Source organism: Cynocephalus volans, chromosome 10, assembly GCF_027409185.1.
Source record: "Cynocephalus volans isolate mCynVol1 chromosome 10, mCynVol1.pri, whole genome shotgun sequence".
Taxonomy (NCBI): domain Eukaryota; kingdom Metazoa; phylum Chordata; class Mammalia; order Dermoptera; family Cynocephalidae; genus Cynocephalus; species Cynocephalus volans.
Window position 1 is genome coordinate 28,099,199 of NC_084469.1, and position 18,012 is coordinate 28,117,210.

The 18,012-nt window shown below is 38.1% G+C and overlaps 1 protein-coding gene across 1 annotated transcript; it reads left to right on the forward strand.

Annotated features, from left to right (window-relative positions):
* The first annotated feature begins 30 nt into the window (after window positions 1-30).
* GLOD4 (glyoxalase domain containing 4) lies at window positions 31-17,553 on the forward strand. The gene is made up of 9 exons (XM_063110686.1): window positions 31-156; window positions 2,618-2,667; window positions 4,054-4,174; window positions 5,322-5,466; window positions 8,779-8,915; window positions 9,714-9,800; window positions 10,155-10,268; window positions 10,359-10,445; window positions 16,032-17,553. Exons 1-9 carry the CDS (start codon window positions 67-69, stop codon window positions 16,095-16,097), a joined length of 897 nt encoding a protein of 298 aa, XP_062966756.1. The 5' UTR covers window positions 31-66; the 3' UTR covers window positions 16,098-17,553.
* Window positions 17,554-18,012: the final 459 nt, after the last annotated feature.

An 18,012-nucleotide genomic window follows, 5' to 3' on the forward strand; every position in this document is an offset into this window, starting at 1 on the left:
GGCCCGTTGCGTCTTCTGTGGGTAGGGCTGCGGTGTGCGCGCGCCTGCTGTGTGGCGACGGGAGTGATGGCTGGTCGCCGAGCTCTCCACTTCGTGTTCAAAGTGGGAAACCGCTTCCAGACGGCGCGTTTCTATCGGGATGTCCTGGGGATGAAGGTGCAGGCCGGGGCCGACAGGGGCTGGCGTGCGAGTCTGGAACGGGCGGCCAAGCCGCACCTGGCGGGGGGATGGGAGAAATGGGTGTGTCGTGAACGTCAACCAGAGGGTGTCCGACCTTAGGCACTGGACTCCCCGTTGGCTCTGCGAAGTTTTCGGCTTCAGGAAGAGTCGCAAGTACCTAGTTGGGTTCATAGGCCTTTGAAAGGGGATAACACTTACTTGTCGCTGGCTATGTGCCCACTCACGTTCTTTCATTTAAATTCATTCGCAAATGCTTATTGAGCTCCTACCCTTGAGGAGCTTACAGTCTAGTGGGAAAGACACTAAACAAACAAAAAGTTATATAATACTCTTCCAGTTAATAACTCCGTCTCTTTCGGTTTGCAGCCTTTCGGTTTGCAGCCTTTCGGTTTAGATAACGAGCATGTTCAAAGTTCTGCTTCTATCTGGGATGGTCAGAGTGGTCTTTCTAATATACTCAATCTGGGTAAACTCTCCTTTCAACAGTCCAGATCTAAGTATGAAGTTAGAACCCATTCTCCTCTCCACCTCCCCGAAGCGGTCTCTTTACAGTCCTGAGAAGTTGTGCAGGGGTCGGTTGGCTGGAAAACGCAGGTGGAAGTTATTGGGAGACTCCTGATCAGCTAGGGAAGTGGGGGACAACGCTAGTAAGGAAGGCTTTAGATGTGCAAGAGTACAACTTAGTGTAGAGACAGTGCAGAAGACGTGGAGTGCAAAGGGAGTTATCTTAATTCGTCAGTCACTTAAAAGATAACTACGTTTAGCTTTGGCGACAAAAGTGCAAATGTCCTATTCATCCTCTTATTTCATCTCCTCAACTTTACCTAATCAACCTCAACTAAAGGCACCTAAAACTAGTGGTGTTTCACAAACATGCACTATCTTTGTATTGGCTAGTCAATTTTTCTAATGTAACTCATCACTAAAATCTTGATCTGTGGAAATCCTACTTATCTTCAGAAGTCAGTTTGAATGTAAGGTCTCCATGAGTTATTTCCTGCAGACCCAAGTTGGAAAATCTCTTATTTTTATAGTGATAGCTAACACTTATATAACACATATAATCAATGTGCCAAATATTACACATATAATAATGTGTTTAATCTTCTCAAAAACCTTTTGATCAATAAGAAAATGCAATAAGGAAGAGCTTTATGGTTTTCTACTATCCTTATCGAATTCTAACTTCCATTACTGTTAGCTATGTACAAATCCAATTCCCACACCCACCCCATCCCAGACTGTGGGCTCTATTTGAGAACAGATACCAGGGTCGTTTGCACATTTGTCATGTCAAAGAACAAAATTACAACAAATTTAGTTAAAGATCTCAATTGGTTTTATTTCAATTATAGAATCGAGCGACACATTATGGAAAATTGAATAAGTGTTCCAATGAGCCGAGCAGAGGAGGTTGATTTTATAGACAGAAAAAGGCTGAAGAAAACAGAAGCAAAGAAGGAAAAGTGGATTGGCCATTTCAAAGTTACTTTCGGAGACAGAAAGACAGAAAGACAGAAAAATAACTGACTTGTTAACATCAAGTTACTTCAGGCTATCTCTTTTGTGTAAGGATTAAAGCAGAGGGAAATTTATTATCATACATTTTGAAGATAAAAACTGCCCTATTTGAGAAATTAGCTGTTACCTCATTCTCCTGGCTTCTGGGAAGGTCAGACCACAACCTAAGCGAGGTGTTCGGCAGGGGTGACTCCCTTTGTACTCCATGTATTCTGTGCTGTCTCTACACTAAATTGCTTCTAATAGTATCTTAAATGCTATGCTAAGGAATTTGGATTATATGCTGCAGTAAGTAGGGACCTTGCTTACATTTTTAACAGGGCAGTGATGTGATCAGAGCTGTGCTTTAGGGACATTTATGGTGTATGAAGGAAGGAGATCAATAAAGATGATTTATAATAGTCTTTGAAAGAAGTAATGGGAGCTTGAACTGGAGCAGTCAAGGAAAATAAAAACAAACACATTGAGAGCGTATTATATATGAGATTCTGTATTAGATGCTTTAATAAGCTATTCATTTTCACAGCATATTAGGAGGCTGAGACTCAGATCCTAAACATCTTGCTCTAGAGTTATAGAACTACTAAGTGACAGTCAGAATTCCAAATCAGACTTCTCTAAATCTGAAGGCCACACTTTTCCCACTGCACAGCGCTGTTTCCCAACCTAAATATATTTCACAACTTGCTTGGTAGCCTGACCCAAGGCATCAAACTGTTCTTCCTCACCTTTACTACTTCTAGCCTAGGAAAGGTACAAAGCTCATTTTCTTTTGTTCTTTTGCAAGTAAAGCTTACAAATGATATAATATCCGTTTTATTTTATTTTATCACATTTTATCACATTTTATTTTGTGCTGAAGATGCTGTAAACAGTGCCAGTAAAACTTTACAGTATATTCTAATTCCCTTACCAGATTCTGCGGCATGAGGAATTTGAAGAAGGCTGCAAAGCTGCCTGTAATGGGTATGATATCTTGTTTCTTAAAATTTCCTTCATGGTTTAAATACCCCTGGAGAGCAGTTTCTTAAAGTGAGTATTTAGCAGTAGAATAAATTAAGGAGGCAATAACTAGGGAAGTAATGTCAGGAGCGCTGGGGGAACATACTGTTTCTCTACATTCTTATACAACACTTGTAACACACCAAGTGGTTCTCCAACTCTGAATACCAGATGGGTATTGTACAATTTAATTCAATTCTGATACTATATCTACCTGTAGTTAGTGTCAGATCCCACAAGTTAAGGACCCAGACCCACAAGACTGCCCCCACTTCAGATGCCAATTACAAGTCTGGGCCTCTGGTATTTCTGACAGACGAACTATAAGTCAGGTGTTCCCACAGCCCCCTCAGGTTTGATAATTTGCTACGGTGGCTCACAAAACTCAGGGAAACACTTTGTTTTTGGCGGCTGGCCAGTACAGGGATCGATCCCTGGACCTTGGTGTTATCAGCACCACTCTCTAACCAACTGAGCTAACCAGCCAGCCCTTGGAAAATACTTTTACTTACATTTACTGGTTTATTATAAAAGAAATAACTCAGGAACAGCCACATAGAAGAGATGCATAGAGCAAGGTATGATGGAGGGAGGGTGCCTTTCTGGGCACGCCACCCTCCAAGTGCTCAGCAACCCAGAAATTTATCAAATCTTATTCAACAGTTTATTATACAGTTTAATAGAGTCTAATCTCCAACCCAGGCCTTTCCAGAGGTCCATGGGTGGGGCTGAAATTTCTAAATCATCTGATCACCAGTTTTCCTGGGTGACCAACCCTGTCCTGAGGCTATCTAGAGGCCCTACCTTAAGTCACCTCATGTTACTGTGAACTCTGGTGTAATTGAAAGGGACTCATTCTGAATAACAAAAGACACTCTTGTCACTCAAGAAATTCCAAGAGTTTTAGGGGACCACATATATTTAGGAAAACAAACATATTTCATATTATACCTCAAACAAATAAATATTTGCTGTGGATGAGGCAGTGGCTGTCAAGTATCTCATGACAAGTTAGAAAATTCTAAGGTCTTTTGGACATTGTATGCTTGTTAATTGACATGTAAAGAAAAACTAAGGTCATGTGGGAGAACTGTCTTTAAGTTTTTGGTCCCTGCTTTAAAGAAAAGGTAAGCGAATCTTTCCCTCAAGTAAATGCCAAATAGGAAGTCTTTGGAGCTTGTAGTTGGGGGCCATAAGCACGGTCCACAGCTCTTCTCAGGTCCTCTCATCTTCTGAGTACTTACAGGACCGGAAGGGGCTGCCCACCTCTCTGTGCCCAATAATTGATTGGGGAGGACTAAGGCAGATTTTGTCTGTTGACACTGGGTTCATTTGCTTTCATTTTTCTAGGCCATATGATGGGAAATGGAGTAAAACAATGGTGGGATTTGGGCCTGAGGATGATCATTTTGTTGCAGAGCTAACTTACAATTATGGCATTGGAGACTACAAACTTGGCAATGACTTCATGGTAAATACCATTTTATTCTAGCAGATTTTTGGCTGGGGTAGATGGCTGGTTTTAATTTTAAGTAGGGTGTTAAAGGTGTGTGTCAGTGAGGAGTTAGCCATGTGGATATCTTGGGGAAGAGCATTCCGGGCAGAGAGAAGCACCTGTGCAAAAGCCCTCAAACAGTGCCTGGCATGTTTAAGAAAATGCAAGGAAGCCAGTATGGCAGGAATAGAGTGAGTGAAGGGAAGGTAGTGAGAGATGGAGTCAGAAGTGGCATGGATCAGACACTGTTGGGCCTTTTAGGCCATTATCAGCCATCCCTGAGTGAAATGAAGAGCCACTGGAGCATTTTGAGCAGAGGAAAACCAAGATCTGGATGCTGCCTCAAGAATATACTATACGATGTGTTTTGGAAAGTTTATTTTGGCTGCAGACTGGATGATGGATTGCTAATTTTAATACTGGAGGCAAGGAGACTGTTATCATTATCGAAGCTAAAAATGAAGCTGGCCTTATCAGAAGTCATAACTGTACATTTTTAGATACTTTAATTGAAATTAAAGAATGCCTTGATAGTTTGCTTAAAATTTTTCTTTAAAAGGCAGAAATATAGGGCTGGCCCGTGGCTCACTTGGGAGAGTATGGTGCTGATAACACCAAGGCCATGGGTTCGGATCCCTATATAAGGATGGCCGGTTAACTCATTTGGGAGAGTATGGTGCTGACAACACCAATCAAGGTTTAAGATCCCCTTACCGGTCATCTTTAAAAAAAAAAAAAAAAAAAAAAAAAGTAGAGGATCCCTGAACTGGCCAGCTGAAAAAAAAAAAATGTCAAAAATATAAATAAGTCATCTTAAATAGGTAGCTGGCCGGCCAAGGTAAGATCAAGATTTCTCTGGCTAGATCTTTAAAATTAGAAGTTATCTTTGGTATTAAATGGATCAAGCTTTACTGGCATTTGAATTTCTGTCCTACAATTCATGAAGGTCTGAATCTTTGTGGGAGAAAACACCTTTAAAATCTGCTTTAAAATCACTGGAAAAAAATTTTGAATGCCAATTAAATCTTAGGTAATATGATGTAAAGGTAATGGGTTTTGGCTCATTAACTTGTTCTATAAAAGATGTTGTTATTACCTACTTGGGTGATGTTGTTTGTCATAGGGTATCACGCTCGCTTCTAGCCAGGCTGTCAGCAATGCCAGGAAGCTGGAGTGGCCACTCACTGAAGTTGCAGATGGTGTTTTTGAAACTGAGGCCCCAGGAGGATTTAAGTTCTATTTGCAGAATTGCAATCTGCCTCAGGCAGGTAATTATCCCAGGACTAGTAAAAAGCCTCTGTGTAAAGGCATGTTTGATGGGAGGATAGAGGGAATGGCATTTCTTTCTCTTGTAGAGTCTTTCTGTGTTGGCATGACATCCTTCCCAAGCCAGTGTTACCTGTTCTCAGAGAAATTATATTCTCATATTAGATCTTTAGCGCATAACCACAGAAGATCTAGATTGGTTCTGCTGTACTGGTAATATATCACATTAGGATTCTTTCAGGTGCAACTAACAGAAAACCTAATTCAAACTAGTTTGAACAATAAGAAAATTTTTTAGCTCACAGGGCAGACATTCAACAGGTAGGAAAAATTTTAGAAGTTTAGCTGATTGAACAACTAGCAATGACATCAAGAACCCAGATTTTTCTCTTTCTATATTCTGTTGTCCTTGGTGTACTCCTCCTAGAGCTAGTTCCCTCATGGTTGTAGAATGTCTGCCAGTAGCAGTCGGGGCTCCATGCTCCCACATTCACATCTGGTAAGGGAGGGAGAATCCGACTTCTTACTGTTCTTTTTAAAGAGTAGAACAAAATTTTCCTAGAATCTTCCAGCAAACTTCCTGGTCAGATTTGTTATACTGTGCCTGTTCCTGAACAAATCACCGGCAAGAGAAATAGTTCCTAAACTCCAGTGCTCAGTGAATGGGGAATGGAATGGAAGTGAGGAGCCCACCATACTGCTGCTGCACAGAACAGGAGGGAAACTTTGTAGTGCCAGCCTTATCATGTATATTTAGTTCCTGCAAATACAATTACGTGCATGACCAAAACAAAAAGAAAAGAAAAAGGGGGAAATTCTAGTGAATAGCAAGGGCAGTTTTACCTGCTGTTTTACTCAGTAAACATATGCCTGTAAATGGACCTGAGATGGGAGCCATATAAATTCTTTCTTCTGCTGGTGTGCCTCAGGCTGAGTCTGATTATAATGTTTAATGCTACTTGGTTTTCATCTGGTGCTCAGCAAAAGAAAGACCAATTCATTCCAATGTGGGAGATTAGAGTAGCTGTGTTGGGGCTTACTGAGAGTTGGTATTTCTGTATTTCGCTGCTGACTTAAGGGATTTTTTTATGGTTATTTTTGTTGATTGGTGATTGTTGCTTTACATACTGACTTTATTTTTTTTATTTTATTTTACTTTTTGGCGGTTGACTGGTAAGGGAATCCAAACCCTTGACCTTGGTGTTATTAACACCACACTCTAACTGAGCTAACCGACCAGCCTGTATATACTGACTTTAAAACCCAACTCCAGGGCTGGCCTGTGGCTCACTTGGGAGAGTGTGGTGCTGATAACACCAAGGCCACTGGTTCGGATCCGTATATAGGGATGGCTGGTTGGCTCACTTGGGAGAGCGTGGTGCTGACACACCAGGTCAGGGGTTAAGATCCCATTACCGGTCATCTTTTAAAAAAAGAAAAAAAAAACCTAACTCCTGCAACAGACTCCACTGTACATTTTTTTCTCTAGTCTTACTCAGCCCTTGAAATAATGGGGAGCTCCACAATCCGACGATGTTCTTGTCCTTTGGAATGGTAATACTGTTGGGGCATTAATTTATGTAATCAAATGTAGTCAGATCTGTCAGTCCAGCTGGCATCCATCCTTCCTTTGTATTACTTACTCCTTTGCAGTTTCACCCACATGTTACTATTCCTGCCCCTGCATGCCTTCAGGCTCTGAGTCAACTGGGATTTGTTGATTTTGAAATGAGTGGAGAAAACTGAGTCCACCAGACAGAGGCACTTGTGAGAAACACCTTGCTTAGTCATTGTATTGCTATTCTAGCAAGTAGGATTAAGGCAGTGAAAACCAAAGAAAAATGTATTGCATTTATCGTAGTCAGATGTGGACATGGAATAGCTCTTCAGAGAATACCTTTACAATGTAAAAACTTTCCAGTAATGTTAGGTGTTTTAATAATAACTTTTATTCTTTTTACAAAGTAATATAGATTATTTTCTTAGACAAACAGGTGAGCCAAAAAAAAAAGGAAAGAAAGAAACAGATGAGCCAAAAAAAAAGAAAGAAGTACCTAGATATCCAGATATAATCACCACTAACATTTTAGAGTATATCTTTCTAATCTTTTACAAGTATTTAAAAATATATAAGTATGGCTGGTTAGCTCAGTTGGTTAGAGTGCAGTGTTGCCACACCACGGTCAAGGATTTGGATCCCCTTACCAGTCAACCGCAAAAAATATATATATATATGTATATAATTAAATATATATCTTCATATCCCTTTGTAGGAATTCCATTGCGTTATTACATTTTAGGAAGAGAAACAATTCTCCATTGTTGGATATTTATGTTGTTCCTAGTGTTTCATTGTTCTAAGCAACACTGTGATGAATGCCTTTGTGACGAAAACCCTTCATATATCCACAATTACTTTTTGAATTGCTGAAAGTAGATTTGCTCTTTCAAAGGCAATGTACGTTTTTGAAGGTTTTGATACTTCTTTTGCCCAGAAATGTATTAATTTACGGTCTACCAGTATTCTGTGACTGTAACTTTCCACAGTTAGCACTGCTAACTTTTAAAATTATTTGCCAATTAGATAACAAAATATTTGAATTTTAATTTCTTTCATTATTTGTAGGATTGAATCTTTTTTCATATGTTCATTGATCATTCCAGTTCCTTCTAAGGATTACTGCTTTGTGCCTTTTGCCTATTTTTCTAGGATGTTCCTTCCTATTCATTTTTAAAGGTGATTGACATATTAAGGACTTTTTGTCCTATGTGTTGCAAAAATTTTTTTTCTACTTTGTTGTTTACTCTTTAATTTTGATTGTAATTCTTTTTTTGGTGGTTGTTGTCTAGTTTTCCATTCTGTGTAATTAACCCATAGCAGACCTTTCTTCTTCATGGTTTTTCTTTCTTTCTTTCTTTCTTTCTTTTTGTGGGTTGGGGGGATTGCTGGCTGGTTTGGGGATCTTTATGCTTTTTTTATCTTTGGTGTCAGATTTAAAGAAAAATCTTCCTCCATCCCAAAATTACATAAATAATCACCTGTATCTAGTATTTTCATGTTTCATTCTTTTAACTTAATCCTTTAACCCCTCAGGAATATATTTTGCCATTTAGTTCAAAGGTGTAACTTTTTCCCACCAAATGATTAGCCAGTTATCTTAGTGCCATTTATTGAATAATGTAGCCTTTTGTAGTGTCTTAAAATCCGTTTCTTATCATCAGTTAAATTCTCATATATGCTTCAGGCTGTTTGGTCTTTCAATTATATTCCATTGAACTGACCTGTCTGTTCCTGCTATTTTATTACCATACAGATCCTGTATTAAAAGTAACTCTAGCAGTGTCTGATCTTCAGAAGTCCTTGAACTACTGGTCTAATCTACTAGGAATGAAAATTTATGAAAAAGATGAAGAGAAGCAAAGGGCTTTGTTGGGCTATGCTGATAACCAGGTGAACAATCTTGGAGAGAAATAACCAACTTGTTACTTTGAGTTTAGCTTATATATGAGGTTAACATGAAGATTGTTCCCATAGTTTCTTTACAGCAATTCAATATTTAGACAGATAAACAGAAAGAAGAAAATAAAAATTAGTGATAACCTCACCACCCAGATATTACCTTTGTTTATATTTGGAGATATGTTCTTTCAGAGTAGAATTGCTTAGTCAGAAGACATGTAGACAGGATTTAATGCATGATATATTTTCATTTTTTTTTAAATAACCTAGCATTTGAATGCAATTTAGTCATGGTACTTTGACCCAGCAATTCTACTCTTAGTAATTATTTTACAGATGTACTTATCATACATATGCAAAAAGAAGTATATACAAGGTTATCTGTGGCAGCATTGTTTGTAAAAGAAAAATATAAGAACCTCAGTGTCCTGTATATTAGAGGAATATTTCAATAATTTATGGTTCATCTATAGAATGGATTATTATGCATCTATCAAAAAGACTGAGCAAGTCTTTATGTAGTGATACAGTAACATTAAGTGGAGAAAAACAAGGGACAGAATAATTTGTAAATTGTGCTACCATTTTTGTTTAAAAAAAAAAAAAAAAGATAAGCATGCAATTTGTCTAGAAGGAAATTGCTGACTGGTTGTCTCCAGGGAGAGTGTAGGAGGGAGACTTAGTGTTTACTTTTACTTTATTCCTTTAGTACTGTTCGGATTTCTTTTTTAACCACACACATGTATAACCTTTTCCAAAAAATAAACCCACTTTCTTATTTTTGTTCAGTGTAAGCTGGAGCTACAGGGCATCAAGGGTGCAGTTGATCATGCAGCAGCTTTTGGAAGAATTGCCTTTTCTTGTCCCAAAAAAGAGGTAATGTTTGATACCTGATCTTTTATTTAAGCTCTGTGACTAGCTAGTTCAACCCAGCTAAGAACCTTGGCCTTCCCTTCTTTAGGTTTATTCTGATTGTGACTTTGGTATCAAGTTCAATAGTTGTTTTAAGAGTGGCTAAGATCAAAGTAAAGGGTTCGGATCCCCTCCCCTTACCTGCCAGCTGCCAAAAAAAAAAAAAAAAAAAAAAAAGAGTGAATAAGATAATAAAATCAAATAAGTGGTGCCTTGGTTCTTTCTGGGTAATCTGATATTCCTGTGGGATTGATGAGGATTGTGCCATGAGAGTAGGACGTGACCTCTCGTTTACTTTGCCTTTTTGTTTTCCTCAAGTTGCCAGACTTAGAAGACTTGATGAAAAGGGAGAACCAGAAGATTCTGACTCCCCTGGTGAGTCTGGATACTCCAGGGAAAGCAACAGTACAAGTAGTCATTCTGGCCGACCCTGTAAGTATTACTCAGAAAGGAGACAGGCTATACCTGGGATTTCTTTGGAGATATCTTCTTGCCACATATCTATTCTATTTATTGATATAGGATGGACATGAAATTTGCTTTGTTGGGGATGAAGCATTTCGAGAACTTTCTAAGATAGATCCAGATGGAAGCAAATTGTTGGATGACGTGAGTCTCATTTCTAAATTTGTATCACCATAAGCCTAAGGGGGATGGGATTAAGAGTGTGTGGGAAAGGGCCAAAGCAACAGGGTCCAGGTTCTCACTGTCAGAACCATGTCCTTTTGCTGTTGGGGTAACTTTTCTATGACCCCTTATCTGGACTCAGCATTTGTGTCTTCCCACTGCCTCAGGCTGCCTTGGAGAACCTCTGCTCCTGTATAGATCATTATTCTACTTAGAGAATGGAACCTGTATAGATCATTATTCTACTTAGAGAATGGAAATGCCTGAATACCACACCCCTCTCACTTCCTAAACTCTTTTGGTCATCTTTTCTCCTTTCTATAGCATCAGTCTCTTCCTTTCTAGTAAACTGTTCTCATCAGCATACAAACAAGCTCCAATTGCTCCCATCTTTTTTTTTTTTTTTTTTTTTTTTTTAAAAAGATGACCGGTAAGGGGATCTTAACCCTTGACTTGGTGTTGTCAGCACCACGCTCAGCCAGTGAGCAAACCGGCCATCCGTATATGGGATCCGAACCCGGGGCCTTGGTGTTATCAGCACCGCACTCTCCCGAGTGAGCCACGGGCCGGCCCGCTCCCATCTTTTAAAAACCTTTTATTGACCATATATCCCTTCTACAGGTTTTTTTGTTTGTTTGTTTGTTTGGTGGCTGGCTGGGCTTTTACAGATTTTTTTATGACCATATTTCTTTTTTAAAAAAATATGCCTACATACTGTTTCTACTGCATTTATACTTCAGCCTGTTCTGCACTGGCTCTCATCACTCAGTTAAGTGCTTGCGTTGAAGTCATCAGTGACCTCCACCTTGCTAGATCTAGCAACTACTTTTCTATTCTCATCAAACTCAGTCTTTCAGCAGTATTTAAAGCAGTCATTCTTTGTTGTATCCCAGCTTCTAGCACATACCTGGGACATGTAGTAGACATTCTGTGAATACTTGGTTGAATGTTTAAAGGAATGAATCAATCTATCCTGGTTCTATCGCTTAATATCTGTGTGGCTGACCTTAAGTAATTTACTTAAATTTTCTGAATTTCAGTCTTCTTATCTAAAAATTTGGGAAAATAAGAATGTCCACCTCATAGGATCATTGTGTGTTTAATAGAGGTTGGCAAACTACTGACATAATAGCAGATTCTCAATGTTAATTAAAGCAAAAAATATGTAGAAAATACAGCCTTTATATATTTTATCATGAAGGAAAATAGAATCTCAGGCACCCTCTCAGTTGGCAAGTTTGCTAGACTCTTTCTTCCTCATTCTTTCATACCATTGACAAACTTTTTCCTCTGAGCTCTCTTCTCCTTTGGTGTTAGATGGTCCTGCCATCTTCATATCTCTCTGACAGCTTCTCCTCAGTCATAGACACCTGTTCCTGTCTGATCCCAAATGTTTTTTATCCGTTGTCCCACTTTGGCTGTCTTTTATTCTACATTCTTCCTCTAGTTTGAGATGTTACCTACTACTCTGGTTACCTCTGCTCCATTCTCTGACTTCCTAGTTTCTAGTTCCTAACTCCTCCCTGAACTCCAGAGAAGTAGTAGGAGTGTCAGTGAGGTATAGATTACATAGAATTTAAATGCGTTTTGAAAATGTACAACTATACTCATACAATCACTACTCAAAACAAAATATAGAACATTTTCATCATTGCAGAAAGTACCCTCATGCCCATTTCCAGTTAGTTTGCACCCCCATCTCCCAGAGGCAACTACTGTTCTGATTTCTGTCACTGTAGGTTAGTTTTGTTTGTTCCTAGACTTCATACAAATGGAATCATTCAGTCACTATTCTGTCACTCAACATTTTTGAGATTCCTCCATGTAATTGCATATATCATAGTTCTTTTTTTTTATTCTTTTTTTTATTGCTGAGTGGCATTTAATTTTATGACTATAATAATTTGTTTATCTATTCTTTTGATGGTGGACATTTGGGTTGTTTCCACATTTTTATCTATCATGAAGAAGACTGCTAATCAGCATTTAGTTTTTTTGCTTTTTTTTTTTAAAGCCATTCTAGCATATGTAAAATAGTTTCTTATTGTGGTTTTTAACTTGTATTTCCCTGATGATTAATGATGTTGAGCACCTTTTCATATGCATATTGACCATTTGCTTTTTTTCTTTTGTGAACTATATGTTCAAGTCTTTTGTCCATTTTTTTTCCATAATAGGTTTTTGTTTTTTTTATTTCATGATTAAAAATTACAAATATAAACAGAAAAAAAGAGTACAACAAATCTCTATGGGACTGTCACCCATCAACTCTGTACCATAATTTTTCTTTTTTTCTTCCCACCATCTCCACCCCCAATTTTCTTCCCTTTTCTTTGGCTGGAGAATTCTAAGGCAAATCTCAGACATTATGTCATTTTACCCTTAAACACTTCAGTATTTTACACATTTTAAGACAATTAAAAAGAAGTAAAAATAAAGCAATTTTCTTATATACCATGTTGACATGATTACACTGAAATCAACAGTATATCCTTAGGGGCCGGCCTGTGGCTCACTTGAGAGAGTGTGGTGCTGATAACACCAAGACCACAGGTTCGGATCCCTATATAGGGATGACCGGTTAGCTCACTTGGGAGAGCCTGGTGCTGACAACACCAAGTCAAGGGTTAAGATCCCCTTACTGGTCGTCTTTTTAAAAAAAATTTTTTTTTTCTCTATTGTCTAAAAAATAGCTTTATACAGTTGGTTTGTAATTAGCTTGAATTTAATTTGACTCTATTAATACAAAACAATTTATATGATCCAGTGGGCTGCTTGACACACTAATTGAAAGACACACCTTGATCGATTTTACATTTAGCCATTTTGGGCTATTCTTTAATCTCTAAAATGAATATATTTTCACTCTGTGTTTTTGCTCCCATTATTTTATTCTCTTAGATTGGCCCTTATTTGAATATTCGTTCATTTCTTAAGTCCCATTCAAATTTTTTTTAATTGATTATTTTATCTTTTTATTATTGGTTTGTTAGCATTCTTTATACGTTCTGGATAAAAGTTGTTTGTTAGATATCTGCAAATGCACGGAGTTTTCCCAGTCTATGACTTGCCTGTTTATTTTCTTAATGGAGTCTTTTGAAGAGCAGGAATTTTTTACTTTGATGAAGTCCAGCTTATCAACTTTTTCTTTTATGTTTAGTGCTTTTTATGCCCAGACCAGTGTTATATCCAGTGAACCTCTTCACCTGGGCAACCCAAACTCAGCATGGCTGTCACTTAATTTATCCTACCTCAAAATCATTCTTTTAATAATATTAAGTAAAGGTTACTATTCGTTAAGTATCTCTTACACTGACATGTTCGTGAGTGCTTTATATGCATTCTCTGATTCTTACCACAACCTGCAAGGTTGATAGCATCTCCCTTTGCATATGAGGATACTGAAACTCCAAAAGATTAAGCCACACACCCGTGAATATCATACATTCAGTAAGTGGCAGGCAAGGGCTTGGACAGAGGTTTTTTGGTCTTTACAGCCAGTTCTTTTTCTTCCTCTTTATGCTGCTTCCTCCCCTGAGCAGCATAGTGTATCTAACTATGCCAGTTGTTCTAGCTAGAATCCTCAGAGTCTATTTGTTTTTTAACATTTAATATACTTTTTATTTTAGTTTTAGATTTATACACAGAGCCATTTTTTTTTTTTAAGATGACCAGTAAGGGGATCTTAACCCTTGACTTGGCGTTGTCAGTACCATGCTCACCCAGTGAGCTAACCAGCCAGGCCTATACGGGATCCGAACCCGTGGCCTTGGTGTTATCAGTACCACACTCTCCTGAGTGAGCCACGGGCCGGCCCAACACAGAGCCACTTTTGATTAATGTTTCTCCTGAACCCTAACTCAGTACCAAGAGCTATCAGTTTTACCTCTGGAATTTCTTTTGTCTGTCTTCTTTCCTTTTGAAAAGGACCTCATTATCCCCTATAGTACTGCAAAAGCCTCATGCCATCTTCCAGTCCATGCCTCTTTCCTGCTGTCTCCATTAGCTTTCCAAAGCTGAAATCCAGCAATTTTTTAAACTGTTAAATCTTCTGATAGCTCTCTGTTGCCTCCAAGATATATTCTTTGAAAGAGGATGTAACATGTCTGGCCCTTCCCTATTCTCTGATCTTCTGTCCTGTCTCCCTCCCTAAGTCCTCTCACCCACTCCCATTCCAGTCCCACTGAAGAGTTTATAGTAACCAAAACATATCTTCTTGCCTCCACCCAAAGGTTTTTTTTTTTCCCCTCCTCTCTTCTTCACCTTGTCCTTCAAAACTCAGAAGTTTTCTTGGGTTCTCCAAACCAGAGTTAGTTGTTCTTACCCTTCCACCCCCTTTTTATGGCTCCTAAAAGACAGAAACTTCTGAGTGTTTGTGAGATTTCTTTTTTTAGCATATCTTTGAGTTTTAAATACTTTTTATGTTCATCAAAATAATAAGTCAGGGCTGGCTGGTTAGCTCATTTGGTTAGTGTGTGGTGCTGATAACAACGTCCAGAGTTTGATCCCTGTACTGGCCAGCTGCCAAAAAAAAAATAGTAATAGTAGTAATAAATCAGGTAGTACTAAGATTGTGTGTAAATGAAATGCAACAATGTCTTGCCTCATCTCTGAGTCCCAGGACAGCCACTTGCAGCTTCGTAGTTTATAAATACATATTATATATATATTTCTGTTTCCTCATTTTCAATTGTAGACATCATCTTGTGACTTCCTGCTGAGGTAGATGTGTATTTTTATACTATTTCTCCAACCAGTTAGTTGCTCCTCTCCTTTTGGTCTGATATCACTTTGTTCATGGCTATAATAGAGCAAAGACACACCTCCCTCATGCAAAAAATAACTCGTTTCCATATCTGAGTCCTTAGCTGTTCTTTACACTCCTCAGAGCTATGTCTCTGCTGCCACACCTGAACCCAGTGTAGTACCTTGCTCATGATGAAAACTGTCCTTTTTAAAAAGGTATTTCCATACTTGCTTTTTGACTGAATAAGTAAAAGTTTTTCCATAATGAACAACTAAGAGGACTCTTATGGAACCAAAAACATTAGTATTAAAAAGGCTTCATTTTTAATTAAGAAGTCTGAAACTAACCGAACAGAACCAACCACACCAATGGAAGAAGTTGGGAGGAAGCTTAGTAAAAGGGAATCTTTCAGGCTCAATAACTAGAACATCAAATAGCTTTTCATATTTGGTCTCACGTGAGTCTTATGAACACTAAAGGTTCTTGAGAGTCTACCCAGATGCTAAGAGTGACAGCACTCTGTTCTACCAAAGACCCCACAGCCTGGCATGCTCAGTGCCTGCTCTAGTCTAGGCAGCCAGCCAGCCAGCCAGCCACACTTCCTGGCTGCAGGCTTTGCCATTTACTCAGCAGAGTGAGAATCCACAAGCAGTTGCTCAGTACTCACCAGCATCTCCTGTCACGTTGAACCTTGTACTCTATACTAGGAGAACACTCTTTACACGTTAATTTCTTGATGAACAATGCAGTGAGGTATAAAGTGGCTATGTCTTTTCTTTTTTGGACATGAATACATGTATATTCCATTTCTGTTTTTATAGGCAATGGCGGCTGATAAAAGTGATGAGTGGTTTGCTAAACAAAATAAACCAAAGGCTTCAGTTTAATGGATGACATCATGTGGAACAAGCATCTGTGATTCCTGTCCAGCACCTCTGAGGCCTGATGTGTTTGTCCGTGATACTTTTAAACTTGGTTGTTTCCTGTATAAGCAAGGAGGCTTGGGTGGTGAAGATTTGTGTATTTCAATCTTTGAAAGTTCTGGTATGTTTTAGAAATGAAATCCAATTATCATTCGTCCAGGTAAAGAGAACCCTTGCTGTAATCTGCACTGTCACTGGAATGGCACATTCTGTGTGTAACTGTATTAGATTACTTACTGTATTGGATTATCCCCAGACTGGAATAGCTGTATGCGATATCATAATGGTAATACTCCTAGCATCTGGTAATATGCTGTTCTAATATCTTACTCTGGTAGATGTTGACATTTAAAATTTTTTTTTTTTAATTTTGTTTCTTGGACCAACAGAATCAGTTAACACTCCTGTCTTACTTGCTTTTACATTTTGAGTAGCCAGAGAAAACATACAGGAAGGATTTAATGTGTGTGTTGCTACATAACTAGCTCTTTGCTAGTTTCTTTAAATTTTTTAAACTCCTCACATTAAAGAAGATGATGTTAGATTTTAAAATGGATTAGATAATTTCAGCCTGAAAAAAAAAAATGGGTTTTATTTGGTGGCTGGCAAGTACATGGATCCGAACCTTTGACCCTGGTGTTATAATACTGCACTCTAATCAACTGAGCTAACTGGCCAGCCCCCATGTTTTTTTTTAATATTGTAGTTTTCTCTTTGGTTCTATAGAACAATCAGGTTTTAATAACTAGAAACAGAATTGTATTGGGTATATTCATTAGAGTATGCTTCCAAAATCAAGCTGTTAGACCAGTCTCTAAGTCTCATTATTTAAAGTGGTGGCCAGGTTCAAATTTTAGGAATAAACTGAGGAGATTGGAAAGGACTGACTCAGGGGATACTAGTTCCACAGTAACATATATAAAATCACTTATAAATCATAACCTTTGTTGTTCTCCCTTACTGGGAGGGTGGGCATAGAAATTTTGGGGGGATTTCCAAGTTACTTTCTTAAAGGGGCAATCTTACCTTCCCTGAGAGAAAAAAAAATCCTTGTCTGGCTCCACACTTTTCATTCAACTTAAATTCCCTATCTTAGGGAATCAGTCATGAGTTTAAAAGCAAACCAAGTTATATATGTTCCTCCACTAGGTAACTGGTTCATTTTTTTTCTATACATGGGGAAATTATTATGTGAATATTGAATAATCAGATAAACTTCTGTCTCTGTAGACTATGATTTGTTAATTCTTAGATTTTCTATTGGATTATTAATTCTTGGTATTTATCCCTAGTAATGCTGTTCTTGTGAAAAGAAACTACTTTTCCCAGTCTGCTCTATTGTACCTTCTAAGTTTGTTATAGTAAAATAAGTGGTTTATGTAAGTACTGAGTGATTAAATAACACTTACTGGTTTCTTTATTTGCTTATCTTGTGTTTTGACATACCAAAATGCTTTACTTTTAAATGTACGACTGTGCATGATAGTGGGCACTTGCATGATAGAAATTAATACTGTTTATCCACCTGGGAAATTTTGGCTTTATGAGATCAGCCCCCTTTTATTTCTCATTGCCTGTCATGTATTCCTTTATTGCAGTCTTTAATATTTTATTCATCCTAAAGCTATTTAGTATACAACTTTAGCATTTTATCAGGGAATCCAAAAGTTTATTTTTGCACAGTTCAGCTAGTAATTTTAAACCAAAAGTTATGATTACTTTCCTACTTCTGTGGGGATGGTATGATCAATTTGAAAATGATGTTATAAAAAAAGACACTTTTGCCCAGGCTAGTGTTTTAAACAGATGAAATTGGAGTTGGTCCAAGGGTTGTGGGTTATTATTAAGCTGATTAACATTGTCTCCCCCCACGACCACA